This window comes from Serinus canaria, chromosome 1 (genome assembly GCF_022539315.1).
Source record: "Serinus canaria isolate serCan28SL12 chromosome 1, serCan2020, whole genome shotgun sequence".
NCBI classification, from domain to species: Eukaryota; Metazoa; Chordata; class Aves; order Passeriformes; family Fringillidae; genus Serinus; species Serinus canaria.
The window spans coordinates 6,087,697-6,111,050 of NC_066313.1; the positions used below are offsets into that span (position 1 = coordinate 6,087,697).

Here is a 23,354-nt window from a genome sequence, read left to right on the forward strand (position 1 = left end):
TATTATCTAAAAATGAAATCATCTTTGCTTAGGAGGTTTCTCAAGACAATGATCAGTGCTTCTCTGAAATCTTTGTGTATACACTAAAATTAAAGAAACTTACTCAAAGTAGCTTAACCTGTCACAACAAAATGAACTTATTTAGTTTTTAAATCAATTACCTAGAAAAAGAAAAAAAATAAAAAGAAAATCCATTCAAAATATTCCTGAAGCCTAACAAAAATTCTTTATATAACTTTGTTCAAAGAGCACATAACAAATTTTGATGTAAAAGATAGGTAATTTCAAAATGAAAAATTTGCATTTAGCTTCTCCAGTATTTTTGTTCTTAATAACCCCCCAGAAATGTCACCAGAATGCTAAACTGCAGATCTCTTTGCTAAGATGGTGCATGTATGAGTGACAGCACAGTAAACTAAAAGATGTGGCACCCAGTGCTTCACATTCAGTCTGTGTCATTACTAACACTTACTTTATCAAACGCTGTTCCTTTATCAGATGATGATTCCTTTTTTGAGTCATAGCAATGGAGCTACAATTTTAGAGAGGCTTTTTCCCCTTTGGTGCAACTTTGATCTCAGTGCATAATTTATATTCGTTTGCAGCATGTATAATACAGTGGAACACAATTGGATTTACTGGTGCTAGACAGACGAACTTCTAACCTTTAATGTCAGCTGCATTAGCATATCATTTCATATCTATTTTCTCGGATTTATCATTTCACCTTTTACACTGCACAAAGCTAATGTAACTTCTGCTGATGCCACTGCAGACTGGTTAGGTTATTTTATTTCTAACCTTTGAGAAATGGCAATGTGCTCTTCAGAAGACCTAGAAAACTGAACTCAAATGAATGTGCTCAGTACTTTCCTATTTCTGGTTCTCAGGGTTTTTTTCCCCTTCACTGTTCTTTTTCATACTCCTTTTATACACCTTTCTTCCCCATCCTCTTTTTTTTTTTTTGTTTTTTTTTTTTTTTAAATCCCTTTAGGAACTCTTGAGAAAAATAGAGTCAAATAGTTAAAGAGTCAAATCAACAAATTGCTTGCTGGCTTCAATGACTTGTCAGCTGAAGGAAATGCAAAAGTATTATACTACATTTTAAACCGCAATTTTTAAAATAACATATTTTCAAATTTCAAATAACATATTTTCAAATAACATCTTTTCAATATGGCCTTGCTGTTAGGCCAACTGTATCAGTGTTTATCTTATTATTATAACTCCAAGTGATGTCAATTATTGACATCACTTGGAGTTATATCCAATCTTAACATGCCTTAAATATGTCTATTCATTATGCCATCTTTTCTGGAGGACACAATCTATGCTGTGCCATGTGTCTTAGCTGTGCTGTTTAATTCTTCTTTTTACTTGCATTTGATTAGATGCTGCCTTTCTTTCATCAATTTCCTCAAATTTCCCAGTACTGAACAGATTTATTCTCTGTTTACTCATTTTCTATCCTTGTAACACATTTCAAATTATTCCAGTCTAAAATGTTTGTTCCTTTCAGTACTATTCTCATTTTCATTAGAAGTATAAGAACACCTCTAGAATGAACAGGATTCTTTAGGCAATCATCTGCAATCTCCTTTATTTACCAATTTTATACCAGAGCTCTGCTTTTGCACATTGAAATTCATAGAGAAAAGTAAAGGAAGATAAGTGGTTCTGTAATTAACTCTGTAACTTTGCTTGAGGCAGTTTATTGAGCTAATGAAATCCAAAATATTAGACAAATCTGATAAATGAAGGGTGGTTCTTTGTTTGTTTGTTTTTGTTTTTTAAAGCTGCACAGAAAAGGTTGATTGTGAATCATTTATTTATCTGGTCTTATAGCAGAATGAATAGAAATGACATGAATAAATATCAATACCTTCATCTACTTTATAGTGGGCACCTCAACTGGCTTAGAGGTGTGACAGCCTTCTGCAATAGGAATCTCTCTTCACTCAGTCATTCGCCAACGAGGATTTAAAACTATTCCAGCATTTTTAAGAATATGGAGTAGAAAACTAAGCTCTAAGCAAAGAACATACCAAGTGAAAGAGAAGATGGAGAGGAAATAAACAGTTTTTACATGCAGCTCTTTCCTAGCTAGCGGCATCCTTGAAGGCAAAGCCTTGCTATCAGCTTTGGTTTTAGTCACTCAATGGCTTTTCAGTTACAGCAGACTTTGTCCAATTCCCCCAAGCCCCTGTGAACCTTTTCTGATCCCCTTAAAATTCCATCTTCACCTTCTTCCTCACTTCAGACTGTCAGCATCCTTGCCTCAGCTGGAGATTGCAAGTTTCCCAGCTGAGATTCCCTCACTTGCTACATCCTGGCTCTTCCTCACCAGAGCAGGCTCCATAGCTACCCTGTGACAAGTGCATTGTCCTGTCTGTTCCAGATTCTGCCTCACCTGGTCACATTTTTTAGGGGAGTGTAACCTAAATCTGGGAATTAACTAAATCTGACATACCCCATGCTGCAATGGCATAGGAGAAATGAAAAGGGAAAATATCAGGGATGAGTGGTCTGAGTGTGATAATAATCCAGAAAACATTTCTCTATGAAGCCTCACAATTGAGTTGATTATGCTGCACAGAGTTCCAAGCAATCCAAAACATCAGTTTTTAGTATTTGAAAAAACAATAAAAAGAGGTTATATGACCACTAGAGTAAATTACAATCAATTCTTCATCTGTGTACTATCCCCTACTCATTTCATGACCCAATAGGAGCAACTTTACAAACACAGATTACAAAAACCCCATAATTCTACAGAATGGATAGTTTTTGACAATTGGAGCAAATGACACCAAAATCCTTTTAAATACCTTTAACTTCTTTGTCATTCTTGAACCATCTGATATCAGCTGCTGGCTTACTACCAGATGTCTTGCAAGTGAGCTGCATCCTCTCTCCCTCCATAACTGGTGAGGTAAATCCAGTAATTTGTGGCTTCTCAGGAACACCTAACAAGCAAACAAGCAAAATGTCTCTGATAGTGTCAGCTGCTGCCACGAATGCATGACCAACTTAAAGTTCACTTCTTCATATGCTCTAAATTCTGGAAACAGGATAATCAATTCCTTGTGCCTTGTCAGTTAAACCTTTTTCCTGTTGTAAATTATCCATTAATCTGAATGGTAGTTGATACTAAATAAATAAAGAAAGCAGGAATTACCTAATTTTCTAAGAGAAACAGATTTCATTTTCATAAATACCTTATCTCTATATATTCTGTATGCAGGTCCAGTCTGACTTGTTACAATATTTAAACTGCTCAGCACAGCAAGCAGGATGACAAAGCACATTAGAAGAACAGCTGTGAAAATTAAACATTTAACTGGCAATAAAAAACTGAACTGACCTAAGGTGAGAACAAACATTTACACCTAAATAATGAAGACTTTAATAAAAAAAAAAAAAACAACCCACCAAAACAAAAAAACAAACAAACAAACAAAAAAAACCCCCCCCAAAAAAAACCCAAAAAAAAACAAAAAAAAAAATCAGGGAAAAGGGAGGGTAAAAATAAATACTGGGGTCACTTTAACTTAAGAGGAACAAAAGAAAAATATCAAGAGGTATAATCACAGCTCCACCGACTTCGGAGCTATACAAGTTCTTCAGCTATACAAGTTCTTGAGAGCAGATCATAGGATATGGACATACCACACACATAATATTCAATTTGGAAATGGCGGTTTTTCAATGAACTATGAAAGATTAAAAAAAGAAGCCCAAAAATAACCAAGAACAAAAAAATATAAGACAAAGAAATTTGTGAAAGTTTTGATCACTGCATGCATAAATCCATTTCATTTATGAAGACACAAGAATAACTTATTTTAAAGTAATACTGATGACAGTAATTTAAAAATCTCCAAAAATGTCAGTTATATCTTGCAACTACACTGCTTTGGTGCATTCACATTTGTGGCAAGATAAAGGGCTCAGTCACAGAAATTGATCCTGTGCCCTGTATTTAATGATTCAGTTTTTCTACATCTCTTTTCCAAAATGACAGATTATGTACATGAAAGCAAAGCAGCATCACCTATTGCATAGTACATCTCTTTAATAAACCTAGTCCTCTCTTTCAGGACAAAAAATGGTGTCTACTACAATACACTGACACTTAAATTTTCTAATTAAAAGCAGAGCAGTCAATAAAGAGATTATCAGTACATAAAAGGAAAGTTTTTCTGATTAAAAGATGCAATACATTTCAGTGGCAAAGATCCCCTTCTCCAGCAGAAAATGTTTTAGGAGTTTAAAATGTTCCTTTGAAATAGGAAAATACAAATACAAAATGAAAAAAGGCAGGAATCCAAAATTGGGCAGCTTTCTCTCTTGGAAGGTGAGAAAATGATGTTGGAAAAACTTCATGAAACCCTCCCATAAAATGAAGGTGCAGCTGAAAGGACTGTTAGGGATCAAGCTACTTTTATTATTAAATATTGGCTAGATATTTTGGGGGCTTTTCTTGTCTTTGTAACACCTTTCTATGTCTTTCTGCCATTTAAAAGGTCAAACTGGTGCACTCCTCAATTGTTTAGATCATTAAATGCCTCTCTACAGAAGAATATTAAGCATAGGCAGTTGCTATTCCAGAATATTTTGCTTTGAGTGGGTACTTTTTGTCCTTAATGGCAAAGTTGTGAAGATTTCTGTAAAATAGTCTCACAGGGACTGAAAGGGAGATGTATTTCATATCCTAAGCACAAAACCAATTCCCTGGCTGGATTAATGTGAATATTACTGGCACAGAGAATACCTTACATTAGTTCTATTAAATTCAACTGTCTGCCCATCCACATATAAAAATAAAACAAAAAGAGAGAAAGAGTCATGTTCAGGGACAGAAGAAAGGAAAAAAGAATAAAAATCAATCTCTAAAATCATATAGCCTCTTAGGTTCGCAGGTGTGTTTTAGTGAACTATAGCAATTTTGACTGATTGGGCTACTGACATTCATAGAATCATATAAAGCTTCAAGCAGAAACTTTATTTCCTGGCCATCTCTTGAAATCTATTGCTTTTCTATGTGTATCTATAACCTTTGGGGAAAACAGCAGAGCACTTAGAGGATAAAGCATAAAAGAAGCGGCAAACCCAGTGAAAATTTGCACTTTATAGACTAAAAAAAAAAGAGAAAGCAGAATGAGCCAAAAAAAATGCACAGCTAAGGAAAAATGATAAAGCTCTAAAGCCCCTTTTGATTTCATGCTTTCTGATTTTCTCCCCTTTGCCCTACCCAATAGATTGTCAGGAGATGAACACATGCACCTTCTGTGCACTGGTGGTGCTCGGGATGTAGAGGTTATGTCCATTTTATGGAGCACTCGTTCCGTGGTGTTTGTGTGCTCCCTAACTCATTATCCTGCCACGGTGCAAACAGTAAGAGGCATGTTATTTTTCAGCCCAGCAATATGAAACAATAAACATCAGGGGAAACCAGATCAGACGTTTACATTTATCTTCTGCCAAGCCTTAGAAAAGTTCATTCTTATCATAATTTGCCAGAGCCTGAGGAGTTTAACACTTGCTTCTTTCTGCTTGGCTCAGTTTGTGCTTACCAAGGACGGTGAGGAAAGCCTTGGAAGTCTTGACAGGCATGGTGAACAAAGAGCAGGTGTACTGCCCTTCGTCCGACAGGGACACGTCGCTGACACTGATGCTCAGCTCGTGCCACGACGCTCGCACCAGCTCGATTCTGTTGTCCCTCAGAGCTGAAAAACAACAACAGAAAAATTGAAATTACTGTTGGATCCAGCAAGTGAACAAAGCATGGGGTGTTGCAGAAGAGGCTTCACGAAGGTTCCTGGGAAACCAGGCCCTGGAACATCGGGGTGTGGACACAGTTGTCTATGCAGAGCAGTTTGTTTTCTCTGTGGAATAAAGCGGAACAGTTGAGCAAGGTTTTGAGGGGTGTGTTGAGTAATTTTTAACATATATAAACCTAGAAATTACAGGACTTGAGTTACCTCTGGCCTTCCTCCAAAATCCCAACAATGACTTTGATTTCTGCCCCCTCATAGCTTTGTTCAGTGGCTAAAATAAATCCTTCCCAAAACCAGCCTGTTTTTCATGTATTTACAGATGCTGAGAATTCTGTATCTAGCCCTGCATAGTTTGCTTACAGATCTTTCCCATGTCCATTACTACTAATATTGAACTGGACTATCAGATTTCTAAAATTCTGTAAATAATTATTTATTTTTACCAATAGACTGAAAGTTCCACTTATACATGCATATGTAGTACATTTAAAAATTTGAGGTAATTGAATATACTGGCTTTCCATTTTTGATTATGAATAAAAAAATCAATCTCTTCTGTTTGCATGGAAGCAATGAGGGAGAAGGAGAATGTAGGTTCACTTAAATTCAAAATGTCACTTTAGGTAATGATTTAAAATTGAAAGTATTTTCTAACCTACACTCAGATTAACCTCCATTTCTATTGAAAAACTGACAAAACATTCCCAAACATTCTATTTTTCTGCAGTAAAGTTGCTTCAGGAATCTGCATATATTATCCAAGCCTTTCCACAGCATAGAAATACTAACATCATAAGTAAGCTAACATTGTAATTCTCCTAAGCAAACAATAAAAAAGCCTCAGCAAGTTTAGGTGTATACCTCTAGATTGAAATGTCTGGCCTGATAGTGTGTGAAACTTCAGTGAGTCTATTTTTACAGCAAACCTCTGAAAGTTGAAAGTAAAATGGGACTATGATATTTATTAGGACAGTTACATCTGCATTTGTGAGAAAAACAAAGGTGTTCAAGTCCCTAATGCTGTTCTCGCTCACCTCTTTCCAAAGTCTCCAAAGACTCTTTGATTTGCCTAGTACACCTCTTCTAATGATAACAAAATATAAAAATAAAGAGTTTTACACTGTGGTTCTTTTGCTACTCAACCTAGATGTTTCTGCCCAATTGCTGTCCAAGTCAGTTCAGGTAGATTTACACCAAAATAAGAAGATACAGCAAAGATTCAGCAAAAACATCACTTGAATTTGTGTTTTTCTAAGGCTGCCACTTAGGTTTGCTCTCACCAGAAAATTTCAACTGAATTTGCTGATTATTTCAGGGTAGGCCAGCTAAAGCTCAGCTTCTTCTTCTGCAGGGTCTGAGAACTGAAAGGTGGCAGCTTAATCATGCCTAACATAAAGGAATGCCATGAACCTCTTCGAGGAACATCAAAAGGACTGAGGCTGTGTGTAATGGACACATTCCAACCAGAACTGAGATGTCATATGGCCAACCACAACAAGAAAAAACCCCACAATTATTTAGCCTATAATATCAAGTCTATATAATGATGAAAAGAGGAGCAACATTAAAGGAAAAAGCAAGCAAACCAGAAGCCACAAAATCCAAAGCTGATAGAACAACTGAGAAAAACAAGCTCAGAAAAACAAAAAAGCACATAAAGGAAGCATTCACCAACCCCAAACAGCAGCAAAGCTGATCATTGTGGCTTTGGCAGCCAAAACTCCTCACAACAGTGAAGCTGTTGTTATCTTTGACCAAGTAGATGGGGACTCAGAACTCCTTTTTCAGCTTGTCAATTCTAATCAGATGCCAACGAGCCGACATAAGAATTGCAGTTTATTTCATATTACTGACTTCCCCCCCCAAAAAAAAAAAAAATTTAAAAAAATTTCAGTTTTTCCAAATGGTTTGATCACCACCACACCTGTTTATATAATTTGTGATCCCCACCAGACCTGTTTATATAATTTGGCAACAGCAGAAAAAATCAAAAAAACAAAACAAACAAACAAATAGACCAAAACCAAAAAGCTTCTCAGCAGTCCATAATTTGAAAGTAATGATTTTTTTCCTCCCAGTAATCTGAAAATATTTTAAAAATAATGCACTATATCATCTTACATAGCATTTTACTTTGTTATACTTTTCAGTTTTTAATGCCTTGTGATAAAGATTTATGTATCTGTTGAAATATTTTCCCACAGATGGGACACCATGTAGAGTTTCATGCCCTAAGAAGAACAGTAATGAATTCCACTACAGCACAACTGGCCTACAGATGATGCAAACAGCACATCATTTTGATCCTACAATTGAAATACAAACTGCTTCCATCAACTACATTCTTACTGCTCCCCTTCCTCACCTCTTCTCCTCCACACCTTTTTTAACCTTTGTAAAATATAAAAACTTCAGGTCAGTCAATTTTGTGGAACGCTGCTAAAAACAACCACTGGTCAAGACATGAGATCAGATGTTCCATGTTTCATTTTGGAGAGGATTTTTATTGATAGAACTCCAAGAAAGTTTTGTCACGGAAATGTCAACCCTTTGCAATAAATGCTGCAAAGAGCACTAACATAATACTCCTTTGCAGGAAAGCTGTTTATCAGAAGCATTTTTGTAAGTGCTGGGTCTAAAAACAATTATCTCTTCCATCATTTTAAATCTGAATATTTGTAAGTTTCCTGTCTATGCAGATGACAGGTAAACCAAATTTTACTGCTAAAGCTGTAAAGTGAGCACTTACACAGAGACTTTTTAGAATCTTATTTTCAAATTGTATTCCTGTTACTGTTTCTATATCCTCATCTGTTTAGAAACACACCAGCTTCTCTCCATGAAACTACTGGTCGTGATGGATGCCAGAACTGGTTTGTTTCCATTTTCTGTCTTAGGTACATTTTTCTTAAATGGAAGTGATGGTGATGGAAACAACAGCAACAGTGGAGAAACCAGGGGCAATTCTAGCAGCTCATGATATCCAGGCACTGTGAGTGAGTAGAGCAAGGTCTTACTCATGGCAGAAAACCTTGGCATGCCTGGCTGATGAAGTAAAGCAGCCCACAGAGCCTGGACAGAAGGCAGATACTGAAAGGTAGCAAGTGGCAAGCAGCTCCACCAAAGTAGTTCAAATAAAGCTCCATAAAGTAAAATACAAAATGTTCTATCACATTTAATTAGCACTTTAACACAAAAAAGTAGAACACTGCTCTTTTGGAGCCTTCTTAGAAACTCCTTTGTTTTTAACATTTCACTTTGTTAGAAGCCAAACAAGCCCTTCTGGCCTCTTCCTGGGGATTTTAACTTACATTGCTTAATCATTATCCTATCCATAGTTTGCATACCTACAGAGATACTAGAAAAAGGATAAATAAACAATATTTATTTGACTTCTGGGAAATACACATATGGCAAAAGCAGTAACAGAGAATACCAGCACTGGCATCACTTTGCTGGATTCTCATGTTGCCAGCTGTTTGAAAAATACAAAATGCAACAAGAAATATAATTACATAGTAAATTCCAATATGCCCTAGGTACATTACTTCAGTTTTCTGTAATTCCCAGGCACATATGATGTAGTTAACTTGCAAGGCATGAAATAATTATGCATAAAACACTTCTTCCTAAGCAGACACACTTCATTTATTTTACCTGTCATTCTCTTTTCCTGTGGAAAAGATTTCCTTTCAGAATGTTCTCTGACACAGAAACAAGCAACCTTGATAATTTGTATAGTTGAGGTAATTATGAGTAAGAGATACAGTCATGTATTTCAGCTGAATAATTAGTAATTATTGAGACTGATGTCCATCAAAATAAACTGGCCTCCTTGTTCACAACAAAACAAAGCTGTACTTTATTTTTATGAAAAAAATATAATTTAAAGATCTATTATCAAAGAGAAATCCTGCAACAGGAATTTTAACAGAGAGACAAAGGAACCTTAGAAATTTGCCAAAATGGAAAAAAAAAAAAAATTCCACATTTCATACCATGAAGAAAATGCAGTTGGACCTGTTAGACATAGTAGCCACACAGCAGCATCTCTAATGCCATTTCATCTAAAATGACCACATTTTTGTAGTATTTTGAGTCATATATTTGAAGAATGGGGTAAAAAACAAACATCAAAATCCCCAAATTCTCTAGAGTAATTTGCTGATATTTTGAGAACACTAACTTGACATATGCTGCCATCCGGGGATTCACTCAACAAAATTTTCTTCCTTATTTTGGAGCTCTTTCCTCTCTCATGGGAATAACATAACCATTAGCTGGAACCAGAAGGATTTCTGATACTCTACAGGTCATGCTAAACTCCCAGACTTCTAATATTTATGAAACTGAAACAATCCCTCTGATTTTCAGATTCCAACTTTCTGAATGCAGTACCATGATCTGAAATAGATTTAGAGGGATTTAGGCTGTGCTTCTGGATATACTTTAGAAGGCCTTTTTTGTTTGCTTCTAATGAATTCAATATACCAAGGTTCCCATAGGATAATCTACAGAACTTGCACCAACCACCTCCACCAGAGGAAGAAAAAAGAGAGACAGAATGGGAATAAATGGAACAAACCAACTTAGTATTGTTATTCTGTGTCTTCTAAACATTCATATTTCTTTTCAAAGCATTCACATTGCCTTAAAAGAAGAAGGACTGATACATAGTTATTCTATTCATGCCTAACCTATCTAGTCCATACTTGATGGTATCTGAATTCCCAAGACTTTAAAAGTTCTCAGTTGTTTTTCATGTAGAAAGAAAATCCACTTCCTTCCTCTTTCCTTTCCAGTCATGCAAGCTGATTACCTTCGTGCAAGTACACAAGGGCGGCAGTGTGAAATTTTAGTAATCCCATGTTTTCTATTTCTACTTTGGCATGTGCTGAGGCTGTTTATACCTCTCAGTGGAGGCAATTCTTACTTGTTCACAGCACTGCATTTGTGAAATATCACTTTTTTTCCCCTGGGACAAAAGTCCTCAAACTGAGTCTACTTTCACAGGTAATGCTAATGTAGAGAGAAAAGAATTAAGATTTTCTGTGCTACCTATCAAATTGGCTGACATATGTGCCATTGGTGTCCTTTAAATGTGGCATCATTTATAGGTAAAATCAGTGGAAATCACATAAACTGAAGGTTGCAATACTGTGGAGGGATCTTTGGCTAATTGGCTGTGGAACAGGTTGATCAATTTGCAGATGGCTTTTCCCCCATTAGGAAAATGACTAATAACACAGATGAGTTCAAACAGACATTCCAAACAATGTCTTTCACAGTTTTCAGTCACTTGGATGCTAAGAATACTTTAATATCACTGAATTTTTAAACCCATTCATGTACTCAATAGATTTGGGGCATCACTGAGCTTCATATAAGGTACTAAGTAAAAGTTTGGAAATTGAAAAACTACGTAAAAACCCTTGGAGATAGGTTTTGCTTTCATTCCAGGGCATTTCTAAAGTATTTGGTGATCAGTTGGAAGAAATAATGGGGTCAATAGAAATATACTTCTTCCACCTCTAATCACCTGGCCATCTTCTACTTCATGGTGTAGCTTGCAGTCTAATAAGAAAAGACTAGATTGCTTTCAGCAGAGATACACTGGTGAAATATTTGACTACTTTATTTAAAGAACAATGTTAAACAGCAAGCTGCTTCCTCCCTTTTAAATTTTTCAGAATTTTTGCATGTTGCATAATGCATCTGCCAAAGACATGCAGCAAACTCCCTTCATCAGGAGAGGTGCTGACAGCCTCAGTAAGAGAAGCATCTTCTCTGTGCTTGCCTTGAAAAGGCCAAAGCACTGGGGACTCAGAACCTGCCTGTACAACCTTATCTATTATTTATCAGGGCGCACAGCCTTAGATGCTCACAAGGAAAACCCAAACAGAAAGGTAATTTCTTCAGTGAAACAACAACGATTCTCCTTTTCCTGCAATCTGGATAAAATGAAAAAGAGTTTAAGGTGACTTACAAGGACTTATGATCTTGAACACAGCTGCCGAGTTGAGGTTTCACCAACTGTTGCCAAGTGACAAACGAAGGCCAGGATGACTACATGCCCTTCATGGATGGAATAAAGAAAACTTTCCTGCATGGCACGTTTTCTGCACTGAGCTACCTTCTCTCTCACAATCATGTTCTGTATTGGCTTTCTTTTTCAGAGCACTCAAGAAACAAAGCAACATGCAAAAAGAGAAGAAAAACTTGCCTTCTAGGGTGTTTTTAATGCCTGTTTCTTGCATTAAAGAAGCAGTGAACTTATTTTCTTCTTGTCTTTTGAGAATCATAGGGATGATATTTATTGTCTGAGAAGGTCTGAGGTCTGACTTTCTTTCCCATAAGAAATTTAAGTTTCAAATCTTTGCAAAGCACACAGGCTTTGAACTATGAAGATGCTTTACTGTTTTACTTTGTTAGAATAATGTTTAACCATACCTCAAAACAATAAAACAAAAATCACATTAGTCAGGATGAAACATTGTCTTACAAGGTCTGTTCATCTGATTCCTTGTTCAACAGGGAATTACAAGATTTCCTATTATCCTAATGCAACTGGACATGTACCACAGCACAGCAGCCTAGAAAATATTTTAAAAACATACTTCTCAAATATACAGCTGCAAAGCTTAAAACTGCAAAATGATCTGGCAAGGTTAGAGATGGACAGAATTAAAATAAATGAGATTCAATGGATAAAAGTAATTCATAGTCTTATGTACCAAGTAAGAGATGAATGTTTTGAAAACAGTAATGCAGAAAAGGAGCCCTGAGGATTACAGAGGAAATTATTTAACTATATGTTCAAATGCAGCCCCACTCTAAAAAGATGAATCCTATTCTGGGTTGTAGTGATCCTTGCAATTATGGTAAAAGAAAATGCTACAACATTCCAAAATAGCATACATCACACTGTGCCATATATTGTAAATTACAGACAGAAACAGTCTCTCAGTTGGGAAGAGAATTTCTGAAGGTCTACTGATGGACTACTGCTGCAAAAATAATACTAAGAAAATTAAAATAATACAATGGAGAGCTGTAATAAGTCCACATGTACTTAAGGAAAGACTAACAGAAATTAGAAGTTTTTTTTCTATATGTTTCAGGTTAAATGGGACTTCACTGTGAGTGAGAAATGTTAGATAATGACTTTATCAAGTAGAAGTGAGAAAAAAATACTAATCCTCTTGCAAGCCAAAACAAAGCTACACAGATTTCCAAGCTTGTCTTTCTGCAAAGATCAGACCAGACAACTTTTTCTCATGTTACTGATGTTGATACTAATCAGTGTGTTAGTTGTACTTAAAGACTCCTGACCAAGGCAGAGTTAAGCTTATGTAGGTATTGAAAACTGTCTGGCCAAACAGCACAGAGCTCTGCCAAGGCCATCTATGTATTTAAAGAACATCAGTTCGATAATACTCTTTTTCCTTGTCAAGAGACTGCTCTTCACAGTCACTGCTGGTGACCTTCATGCACTGGCTTTAGTCAGCTTTGAATGAAAGGACTCCTAAAGGACAGGGGGCACAGAGTAACTCAGACAGATTTTACACTTTCAGCACTGCTGCACAACCAGGTTCTACTCAGGCCTGCCCAAATGCAATGCATTTTTTGTGTGTATCTCCAGCTGACCATACCTCAAGGAAGCTGAATTTTCCTGACCTTGCAGAAGGTGACATTACCTTCTGCAAATGGGAAGTTCTGCCCATTTACTAGCTAAGCTTAAGGATCCCATGACACTGGAAGTGTTTTTAGTGGCATGAATGAGTGTCAGTCATGATGAAGTCATGTTTATGGTTCTGCTTCATAGTCCTTGGAAAGTCAGAGTCCTCTAATTTCTAAAGAGTGCAGTCCCGTTCAAACATATTATTTCAGCAGAAGATGGAGAGACTTTCTCCCTTTTTGATGTTCTAAAAGAGATTTTTCTCTCCCTGAGAACAGCTATAAGATGCCCCTGTTCTTTCATGACTTCTTGATCACTTAGATACAGAAATGAACATCATCCCTCCTGTAGTAGATAGCTATGCTGGCCGCAGATGCCGACACAGGAATACTCATTCTTCCCAACTACATTAAGCACTCAGACTCCCTAAACTCCTGCTGCAGCCAGTGGAGCAAGTCATCTTCCTGCAGCAGCCAGTTAAGGACAGGCCACTGCCTTGAAAATATTACAGAAGCGGTGCAAAACAGCCAAGAAATCATCAATGATTGATTAATGTATCAGCAATCAACCTAGCAATTGATCCCAGTACCAATGGAGAGTCAAAGCCTAATGTACACCTCAATACTGAAGATATTAGTGCTCTTAGGGAAGACTTGCACATCTCACTGGCAGGGAATTGAAATATGGAACAAAGTATCAGGAGAGATGTGAGATGAGTCTAGTGCAATTCCAAGGAGGATTCCAGAAAGCTCTTTGATGGCTGTAACATCTTTTATGATAGAGCCCTTAAAGTTTTATGATGTCTCTCACACAGCTGAGCAGCAGATAATCTGTCTCTCCACCACAAGAACACAGATGCTCCCTCTTTTGTAGGATTTGTCTTAGTTTTCCACATGCAGATGTGCTTAAGAAACCTGTTAGAGAAAAATGGTGTTAGAAACACATAATTAAAGGATTGGAGCCTCTCTCATACAAGTCGAGGCTAAGAGACTTGGGATTGTTAAACAAGATCAGAGAATCCTGGAGTAATACAAATTCAAAACAAACAACAAACAAACAACAAAAAACCCAAACAAACAAAAAAACTTGGCAGCAGATCTAGACTTCTAATTTTGATAGGAAGCTGCTCTAGTGAGAGAACCAAGCTGGACCAGATGACCTCAAGAGGCCCTTTCCAATGTGAAACATTCTGGGGTCTTGTAATTCTGGATGTTTTTGGGGTAAAAACTTGCATATCACAAAATGCATAAGTGTGACCAATTCTGAAGTGCCAACTAAAAAACCCTTTGGTAGGTATTCACAAAGATTAATCTCCTTTAGCTTTTCCTAAGTATTTTTCTCCCTCATGGAGGATGTGGATTTGAGTCCCTCTGAAGAAGAGGCTGACAGTCTCTCTCCTCTAGACTCAATGGGAAAAAAAAAAACCAAAAAAAATCAACAATAAAAGAGAGGGAGATCAAAAAAAACTTTTCTAGACTAAATTTAGTTTGCATAAATGCACTTCTTTTGCAGCTATATTCCAAGAATATGGTGACACAAGTACAACAATAAAATGTATGGACTCCACAATGGCGGCCAGACATATTCACCAAGTACTAGAGAATATTATTTAGAAAATAAATAAGAACAAACACCTGAAATACGGCAGCAAGTCCCAAGTACATTTTATCTGTTGCAGAAGTTCAAAAATGTAACAATTGTAAATTTAAATTACTTTACACTTATCAGCATCCTGAGCTGTATTAGGAAGAGCATTGCTAGCAGGCCCAAGCAAGGGTCCCTGCAGTCTCCTCAGCACTGGAGAGATTACACCTCAAGTGTTGTGCCAATTCTGGGCTCACCCAGTGGAACAGAGCAAGGCCCAAACTGGAGCAGGGCCATAAAGGCAACATCAATCATTTTGGTGTGACCTGAGTGCCATCTAAGCTTCTCTATCACTCCCCTTCTCAACTGGACAGAGGAGAGAAAATACAATGAAAGGCTTGTGGGTCAGGATAACAAAAGGAAGAAAATACTCCACAGCTGCAGTCATGGGCAAAACAGATTTGACTTGGTAAAATAATTTATTACCAATCAATTCAGAGCAGCATAATGAGAAATAAAATCAAATATTAAAACACCTATCTTCCAATCCTCCCTTCTTTCCAGGCTTAGTTTTTCTCCAAATATTCTCCGAACTTCTCTTTCCCAGCAGCACAGAGGGACAGAATGGGGGCAGTGGTCAGTTCATGTGGTGGGTTCAGTGCTGGCTAATCACCAGTGCACTCACTAGAACGTACTTACTTATTTTCTGCTGTGATATAGAATTACGAGAAAGGCAAAGCAGGTTCAAAAGGTTTAAAGGGTATAAAGAAAAATTATTAACAGTAACTACAAGAAAGAGTAATAAGAATCAGAACAAAGACTTCAGGACACTTCTCCCCCTACAATCTTTTCTTTCCCAGTGACAATGTAAAGAAACAAAACCTAAAATTTCAGTCAGTTTACCTCCTCTAAGATAGTCTTTCTTCAGTGCATTTAGGGAGAGAAGTCCCTCTTTTTAATGTTAAGGAGTTCATCACTCAGTGTTTGTGTTGCTGCTTCCTCCTCAGTGGGAGGGACTTCTCACACACTTCTTCTCCAGCATTGGAGATAGTCCTCCACAAACTTAAAACTTAATCACAGAAAGAACTAAGGCACTGTATTTTACTGCACAGGATCCCAAAAAGGCGTGAAGTCTCCAGCTTTACATACTCAAAATCTGACTGGACATGGTCTGTGGCAATCTGCCCTGGTTGATCCAGTTGGACTGCATGATCTCCAGAGGTTCCTTTCAAGATTCTCTGATTCATACAGTTTTTACCTGTATCATAATGCTACAGAAAAATAAAACAAACAAAAAAATTTCTCAGGCATTACTCCCCACCTTTTTGGCTTTGAAATTGCTTTTGTATAATTAAAAACTGATACCCTGCAGAGTGCTCTGCTGAACTGTAATAAAGAAAACTGTTTGAGGACTATCCATCCATAGAAATAAGTCTTACCTACTACAGGGAAAATGTTAACAGATCAACTCTGGATTGAGGGCTGTTCTGGGTAGGCCCTCCCACAGACAATGTCTTTTCCCAGAATAAAAAGGAGTTTTAAAAACATTTGATTGAAACAGTGAAAATCTTTCCAGACAGAACAATAGAAAGTGAGAAGGTGAAGAAAAGGGACCCTGATATTTGTCTGAGTACACACAGGTGAGCTCTCACGTGCTCTGGGATCCTGTTCTATGGGGTTGTCTTCTGGTCCGAGCTGCTTTTGGAACTTGTAGGAGGACAGCACAACCTTGAGCTTCCCAAGAAAACTCCTACATCAACACTGAATTACAGCAGTATGGGCAGAAATAACAAGCACCACTGAGTTCTGGAAGTTCTGGAAACTTAGATCTTCAAATGCTGACTTACTGAATACGTTTTTGAACCCTCTATGCTTGAATAGATGAAAATCATTATGTATTACTTTTATTTCCAAGAGGTTCATTCTAAGATCAGGAAAAGAAAAACTAAATCATATAGAACTTACTAAACCCTTGCCTAAAAAGCTGAATTAAAAAAGAAAGAAAGAAACAAACAATAATTTTGTAGAAAAATGCTGAGACGTAATTTCTCTAGTGTCTCCTACATTTTAAACTTCCTTCACAGATTAAATTTTGCCTAGTTGAATCATAGAAACTATCACCTAACAGAGATAGATTAGAATAAAAGAATCCACTACCACTGCCACCAATAAAAAATAAAATAACATAAAATAAAATTTATAAAACTGTTCTTGCACAGAAAACTGCAATCCTATAGATTTAAGAATAGCAGCAGATTTAACTTCACACACAGGTGAAGGGTAATCAGAGCCATATGGATTAACACTAACTCAAAGGCACTCTAAAGTTATATAGGAGACCATGGGGAGCTTCCTACTGTAAAATCTCCATCATGAGCTTTACACCAATAATTAGAAGAGTCTGCAACCAGGTTTATCACCAGGGAATGAAAACAAAATTTTATCTTCAAGTGCAAATCCATCTTCCTAATTCTGCCAGCAGACATAAAACAATAAGTGGATTAAAGCCAAAAAAAGGGGCAAAAAATGCCTTTGTCTTCCCCAATAGCACTTTAGAGAATAAAGTTCCTTGAAGACTGCTTAAATTGAGAGGAAAGGGAAGGGAGGGGGAAAGACTGTGGGACTGCTTGAGGACCTGGCCCAGGTGTGTCTATCTAGATCCAAGACAGACAGCTACAAATGAGGCAAGATGAAACATTTCTGACTGCAACAGACAAAGCAGGATGGGAATGATGATTACACTGCTCTGCAATGGGGATTGCAGTAGCCAACTTCTCTGAATTTAGGAGCTGATAATCCATTTTAAAATTAAAGATATATTGTTCCCTGTGAAAATGAAATCAAGGACTCGACTGTGTTCTCTCCCATTACAGAACAAATCAGGTAATGTAAATCAAGTATCATCTTGTAAGGTGATCTCTACAGGAATAAATTTGACAGCAGTGACAGATGTGTCAAAAAGCCACTACAGCAATACCGAGGAGGCTCAATGGCCCTCTGAACCATTATTTGGTCTCTGATATTTCTGGCAATTTATTAAAGAATAGCACCTAGCTCTAGCTGGGGATGAACTTAACACACACAAAAAAAAAAAAACCAACAAAAAAACCAAAAAACCTTCAGCAAACATCAGAAACATGAATCTTTGTGCCTAAGGAAAACCTTTGGGCTCTGCTGAAATTCTTCAATTATTCAATGATAAGTGTCTAGCTGAGTTGCTGAGCTCAAGTCTCTCAGAAGGTGCAAATGCCTCCAGGCAACTGCCTGAATTCTCCTGGGTCATTTAACTGGATTGGGAGTGCAGGATGGATCCTGTTTCTGCATCAGGGCAACTCCCAAAGAAAGTGCTGTTCCATTGATTTTACCCAGGAGCTCACCCACTAGACATCCCCAGAATTACTTGCTGGATCTCCTCTGGCAAACTGTGGTTGTCCCAAACATGCCTGTTATTGTCCCAAACATGCACTGTTACCCACAAGGGCATGGTTAGACAATCCTGCTAAGAAGGGGCAGATTACAGAATTTCTACCTCACTTAACCATCTTATTTGCAGGCCATCACTGCTGGACTTTGGGGCATCTGTCATTTAAAGTGTCCTTTGAAACTGTCCTACTTCATGTGAATACAGGTATCACACATATAAATATAATACATACTAACTGAAGGAAAAATTTAGGTGTTTTCTTGTGTTTCCTACCTGCTAGCTTATTTTTTTTTTCTGCTTCCTACTGTGAATATTTGCAGTGGCATAGCTTCAGTAGGTAAAGGTGTGAGGAAAATCCATTAGGAAAGGACAAGGCCTATATGGTTACAACATTTTCTGAGAAGACTGGTGGACAAAAGGTCTTATTACGGGCTTGCATTAGAGACTGTGACAACTAAAATTTTGTCCCTTCCTTCCCACTCCTAAACACTGACTGATTCAGCTATCTGGCTACCAGCTAGACTAAGCAGCCTCTTCTCTGTGTCTTTGTTTCAGGATGAGCAAGATGTGACCTGGCTTATATGTTACTTTAAAGGAAATGTGGAGAGTCCCAAGAAGCACTGAACAGAATCCTTTAGGTTGAAGTTGGTTGAAGTTGGTTTTATTCCCCCTCATTAATACTTCATAATGTTTAGTTTAGATGTCTTCTTCTTCAGCTTTCTCTCTTTAGAGTAGTCTGCTCCTAATTTTTCTTGCATTTTTCAGACATTACTCAGAGAGCTTGAATGTATAATCTGAGGCAGATACTTCCTATAGGCACCTTTGCTTTTTATGTGGAAGCAGCCTATAGCTTCCCTGGTGAAGAAAACCAGTACTTTCCACATGCTACAAAGTCATTAACAAAAGCCAGTGTTGACTCTTCAACCTCCCATCAGACCTATTTGACTGTTTTCAAAAGACAAACCTCAGCTAAGACTCTCTTTTATTTCACCCATAAATGATACAATTAAAGGTAGGTACTGGGCACCAGTCATCAATGTGCAGTGCTGAAAACTACAGAGATCCCACAACCATTATACATAATGAACTTTCCTAAACAAAGCCTTAAAAAAAAAAAAAAAAAGAGTTCTTGTTGCCTGTAATATTAGTACAAATAATGTTTGAATATGTGAGTTATGATAGAGTTTTGCACAGACCAGAACTGATGGAATGCAGAAGATGCTTCTTTTTCTAATTTCTATTTTGCTGTGCAGGAACAAAAAAGGTGACATTTCTAGGGCTGAAGTTAAAAACACCTCTCCTCTGAAAAATGGATTCTGGTAACACCAACAATATACAATCTATACAGGGTATGTGTATCAACTGAGAGGAAAAAAAATGAGGAAAATAATCGTTAAGACAAACAGCAGACTAAACTAAACCTGACAGGCTTGAGTGATGACATAATACCCTCTTACTCTGTGATGGTGACACAAAAATGCCAAAGGACACAAAGCTGTCAGTCTTGTTGTTTATCTTCTATCTAGGACTAATAAAAGGAGGTTGGAGACTGACAGAACAGACACAGGGACAGTCCTAGGCATTCAGCTTGCACACTGAAAAATGTATTGATGGATTTAGGGGTGGCTTATTTGTTATTGCCTTTTTCTGCATTACCTTTGTGAGCTCCCACAAACTTTTGATATAACTTTTTTTTTAAGCTATCACTGCTTTTTCAAATTCATGTTCAGTAGTTATATTTGCTGATATTGCAATGCCATAGTAATTAGGTATCAGCTTCTGAACAATTGCCCAACTTAGTTGAAAACAAAACTAAATTTTACGTAGCCCCTTAGGTAGCATCATGGTGAATAATGGAATATTATCAAACAATTCTATTTTTAGCTGTCTCAGAAAACAAAGCCATATCATCATATCAATCCTGCCATATCAGCTCCTAACTACTAAAAATGGTAAGTGACACAGGTCTCTGTAGAGCACAACACCGAAGCAGCACCATTTAATTTTAGCACATAAATCTTGTAAGACAGGTAAGACTACAAAGAGAGGAACAAAGAACAATCTACACAGTGAAACGTTGGTGAAAAAAGGTGAATTTTCTAGTCATTGCCCTATTTACTTAGTAGGAAACAACTTGTATAAAATATTCTGAGATGAACCAAGTATTTTTCAGAGTAATGAAGAATAACTCGAGGGGGAAGTAACTCTCCGTTATTGAAAACACAGGAGACAGCATTTGCAAAATTTTCACACACAAGAATAAAATGCCTGTGAAATTCAAATCACTCTTCTTTATTACTCAAGAACATCGTACAATTGAAGAAGGGACCCTATAAGGCCACAATGTCTTACAATTCATTCCTTTCACTGGAGAGATTGCACAGACCTATACTGGCAAGGTACGCCTTTAAGACTTGCAAGCGATATTTTCTCCTCTAAAAGAAAATACATAGGACCTTTAATTCCTGATTCATCCACCTCTCATATAGAAACTAACACTGAAAGGCACAATCCTGAGGAGTGAGCAATCTATGTCCCACTGAGGCTAGCATGCTTCTCTCCAAAGCACTGAATGTGCTCCTGAGAAACACTGAACTGCTTCTACTTTGGCTCCTGGTTTGTGGTTTGACCTTGTCTGGAGTCACTTTTACCTCACTGAGCCCATGATTTCTAACCCCATGCAGTCACAGTGACTTTTCCTTCTATCTACCCATTTGCTGTAGATTGTTATTTGGGAAAAGACAAGGTAACCAAGAAAGGTGGAGCAAGATTCAGCTCTCATTCCAGAGTGAACTGGAAAACATTCCTTTGTTGATACAGAAACACAAATTGGCTGAGTGTTAACAGCTCTGCTCATCTCCTGGTTGCTGAGTGCTGGGGCAGCAGCAACAAGGACAGAAACAAAGTGTTTTTCTGGAATAGCTGAACTGAACAGGCATTTGAAAACCCTTTTAAGTCCCACTCCTTTATGTCCATGTGCTTGCTACTGTGGCATTTGAGATTGATTCAATTCTATTCTCCTCACTGGCTACAAACCAGTGCGTCCTACTCTCCCTTATTTCAGTGATTTTGACTGATAATGTTCTTATTTTACAACTCCCAACAAATCATTTTGCTTTAAGGTTGTTCTTTAGCACTATACTTAACACTGGCCAATGCAAACAGACCAATGCATAAAGTGAAGGACAATCAAAAAAACCCTCTCTTTCCTGCACTACACCTGCATCACAATGCAGTTGAACATATTTTAATGAGACATGTGTCAGTGTGCACCACTGTGCTACAAGCACATTATTGCAGCTGTTGAAGTTATTTCTCTCTGGCATCACGACACACTGCCTGAAAACCCCCAAAGCTCAGAAATGCACACCCCATCACGTCTTATTACTTCAGTAATGCAGGAAACCTGTCTAGCCACTAAACTGGGCAGCAGGTAACTCCTCCTCCAGATCTTTTTCCTGCATTCCACTCACATGTTTTTGGTGACAACAGAGGTTTTTATTGTTATTTTAGGTGCAGGAATCTGCTGAACTTTCAGCCATCTTGTGTTCCTTTGGACAAGGCAAGAGGAAAATATGTGAATAAAACACCTGAGTGCAACAAAAGGGTTTTTAATTTACTGAAGTGTGCATTAGCTGAACTGCTTCTTCCAACTGTAACAAGGTCATTAACCTTCTTAAGAGATCAGAAGCTCTTACAAGCACATCCCCAGAAATTTAATGGAGAGACTTCTGCCTTTTAGGATGAAGACCTGTCCTTATTTTGTCTGGTTTTTTTTTTTTTTTAATAGGTACTTCTTGTTATTTTTAATAGTATAACAAAGAACTTCCTGATAACACATTTCAGTCTCCTGTATTTCAAACAGAAACCTGATGCACTATCATTTAAACATACAGGCACAAAACTGTTTACTTCTTTTCTACTTTTCTGTCTGCGCCACACTCAGTGAAACTTAGTGACAATTAAATTAATGCATTTAAACAAAACTGTGGTTTCAAGGGCACCCTTAAAATTTTGCAGGAGAGCCTGAAAGCATGATGTCCTTTACACTCTGATGTCAGCCTCCTGTCAAAGCAGCTTTATTCTGACTATGAAAGAATGTGATCTTGACCAAAATAAAAATGAAGGGAATCAGTCAGAACAACTCAGATGTAATTCCTGCTCTAACACATTGCTCATCATGAACAGATTCTCAGCTGACATTGTATCAGTTAAGTTTCTAGCTCAAAATTTTAAGTTCATTGCTATAGTAACATTAACAACTTTTACAATATCAAATGGAAATTACACTCACAGCCACGTGCACCATGTAAACAAACATGTAAACAACACAGGAAGAAAATAGCTCTAAACTGGTCTAAAAGTCTTGAAGAAAAATGAGGCATGAACCAAATGCCTAAGAGTTAGGAATTGCACACTCTTATCTCAAAATTGATGCCAGTCTCTAAAGTCTTTGATAAATCTGGGTTTTACTTTCTACTCTTATTTCAGAAAAGCAAATGATGTTTACTAGCAGCCCAAGAGATACTGGGTCCATTAACAGAAAAAAAGAGTAAAGAGCTAAAGAAAACATGATTTATTTTTATAACCAAAAAGATAAGCGACATTCTATTCCTGCGAGAGAATATAGAACATAAGGCTCATGGGTCAGGATAAGGGCAGGGAGAAATGACTCAGCAATTACCATCATGGGCAAAGCTTGGTTTGACTTGGGGAAATTAATTTTACTGCCAATCAAATAATCTGAGAATACATTTAAAATCAAGTAAATTAGCAACACCAGACTCAAAGTAGGGAAAAAAAATATAGTGTAGCATCACAACTATCTCAGTGCTTTACAGCTTATTATCTCATAAGGTTAAAAAAAAACCCAAAACAATAAAAAAAT

General features: G+C 37.2%; 1 protein-coding gene across 1 annotated transcript in view; it reads right to left on the reverse strand.

The window, feature by feature from the left end:
* The window catches only part of CADM2 (cell adhesion molecule 2), a 563,702-nt gene that overhangs the window by 106,895 nt on the left and 433,453 nt on the right, over positions 1–23,354 (reverse strand). The window contains exons 3-4 of the mRNA XM_030234833.2: positions 5,577–5,729; positions 2,829–2,966 (exon numbers count right to left, since the gene is read on the reverse strand). Of these exons, the coding sequence (XP_030090693.1) occupies positions 2,829–2,966; positions 5,577–5,729 (291 nt within the window). The remainder of the gene's footprint in view (positions 1–2,828; positions 2,967–5,576; positions 5,730–23,354) is intronic.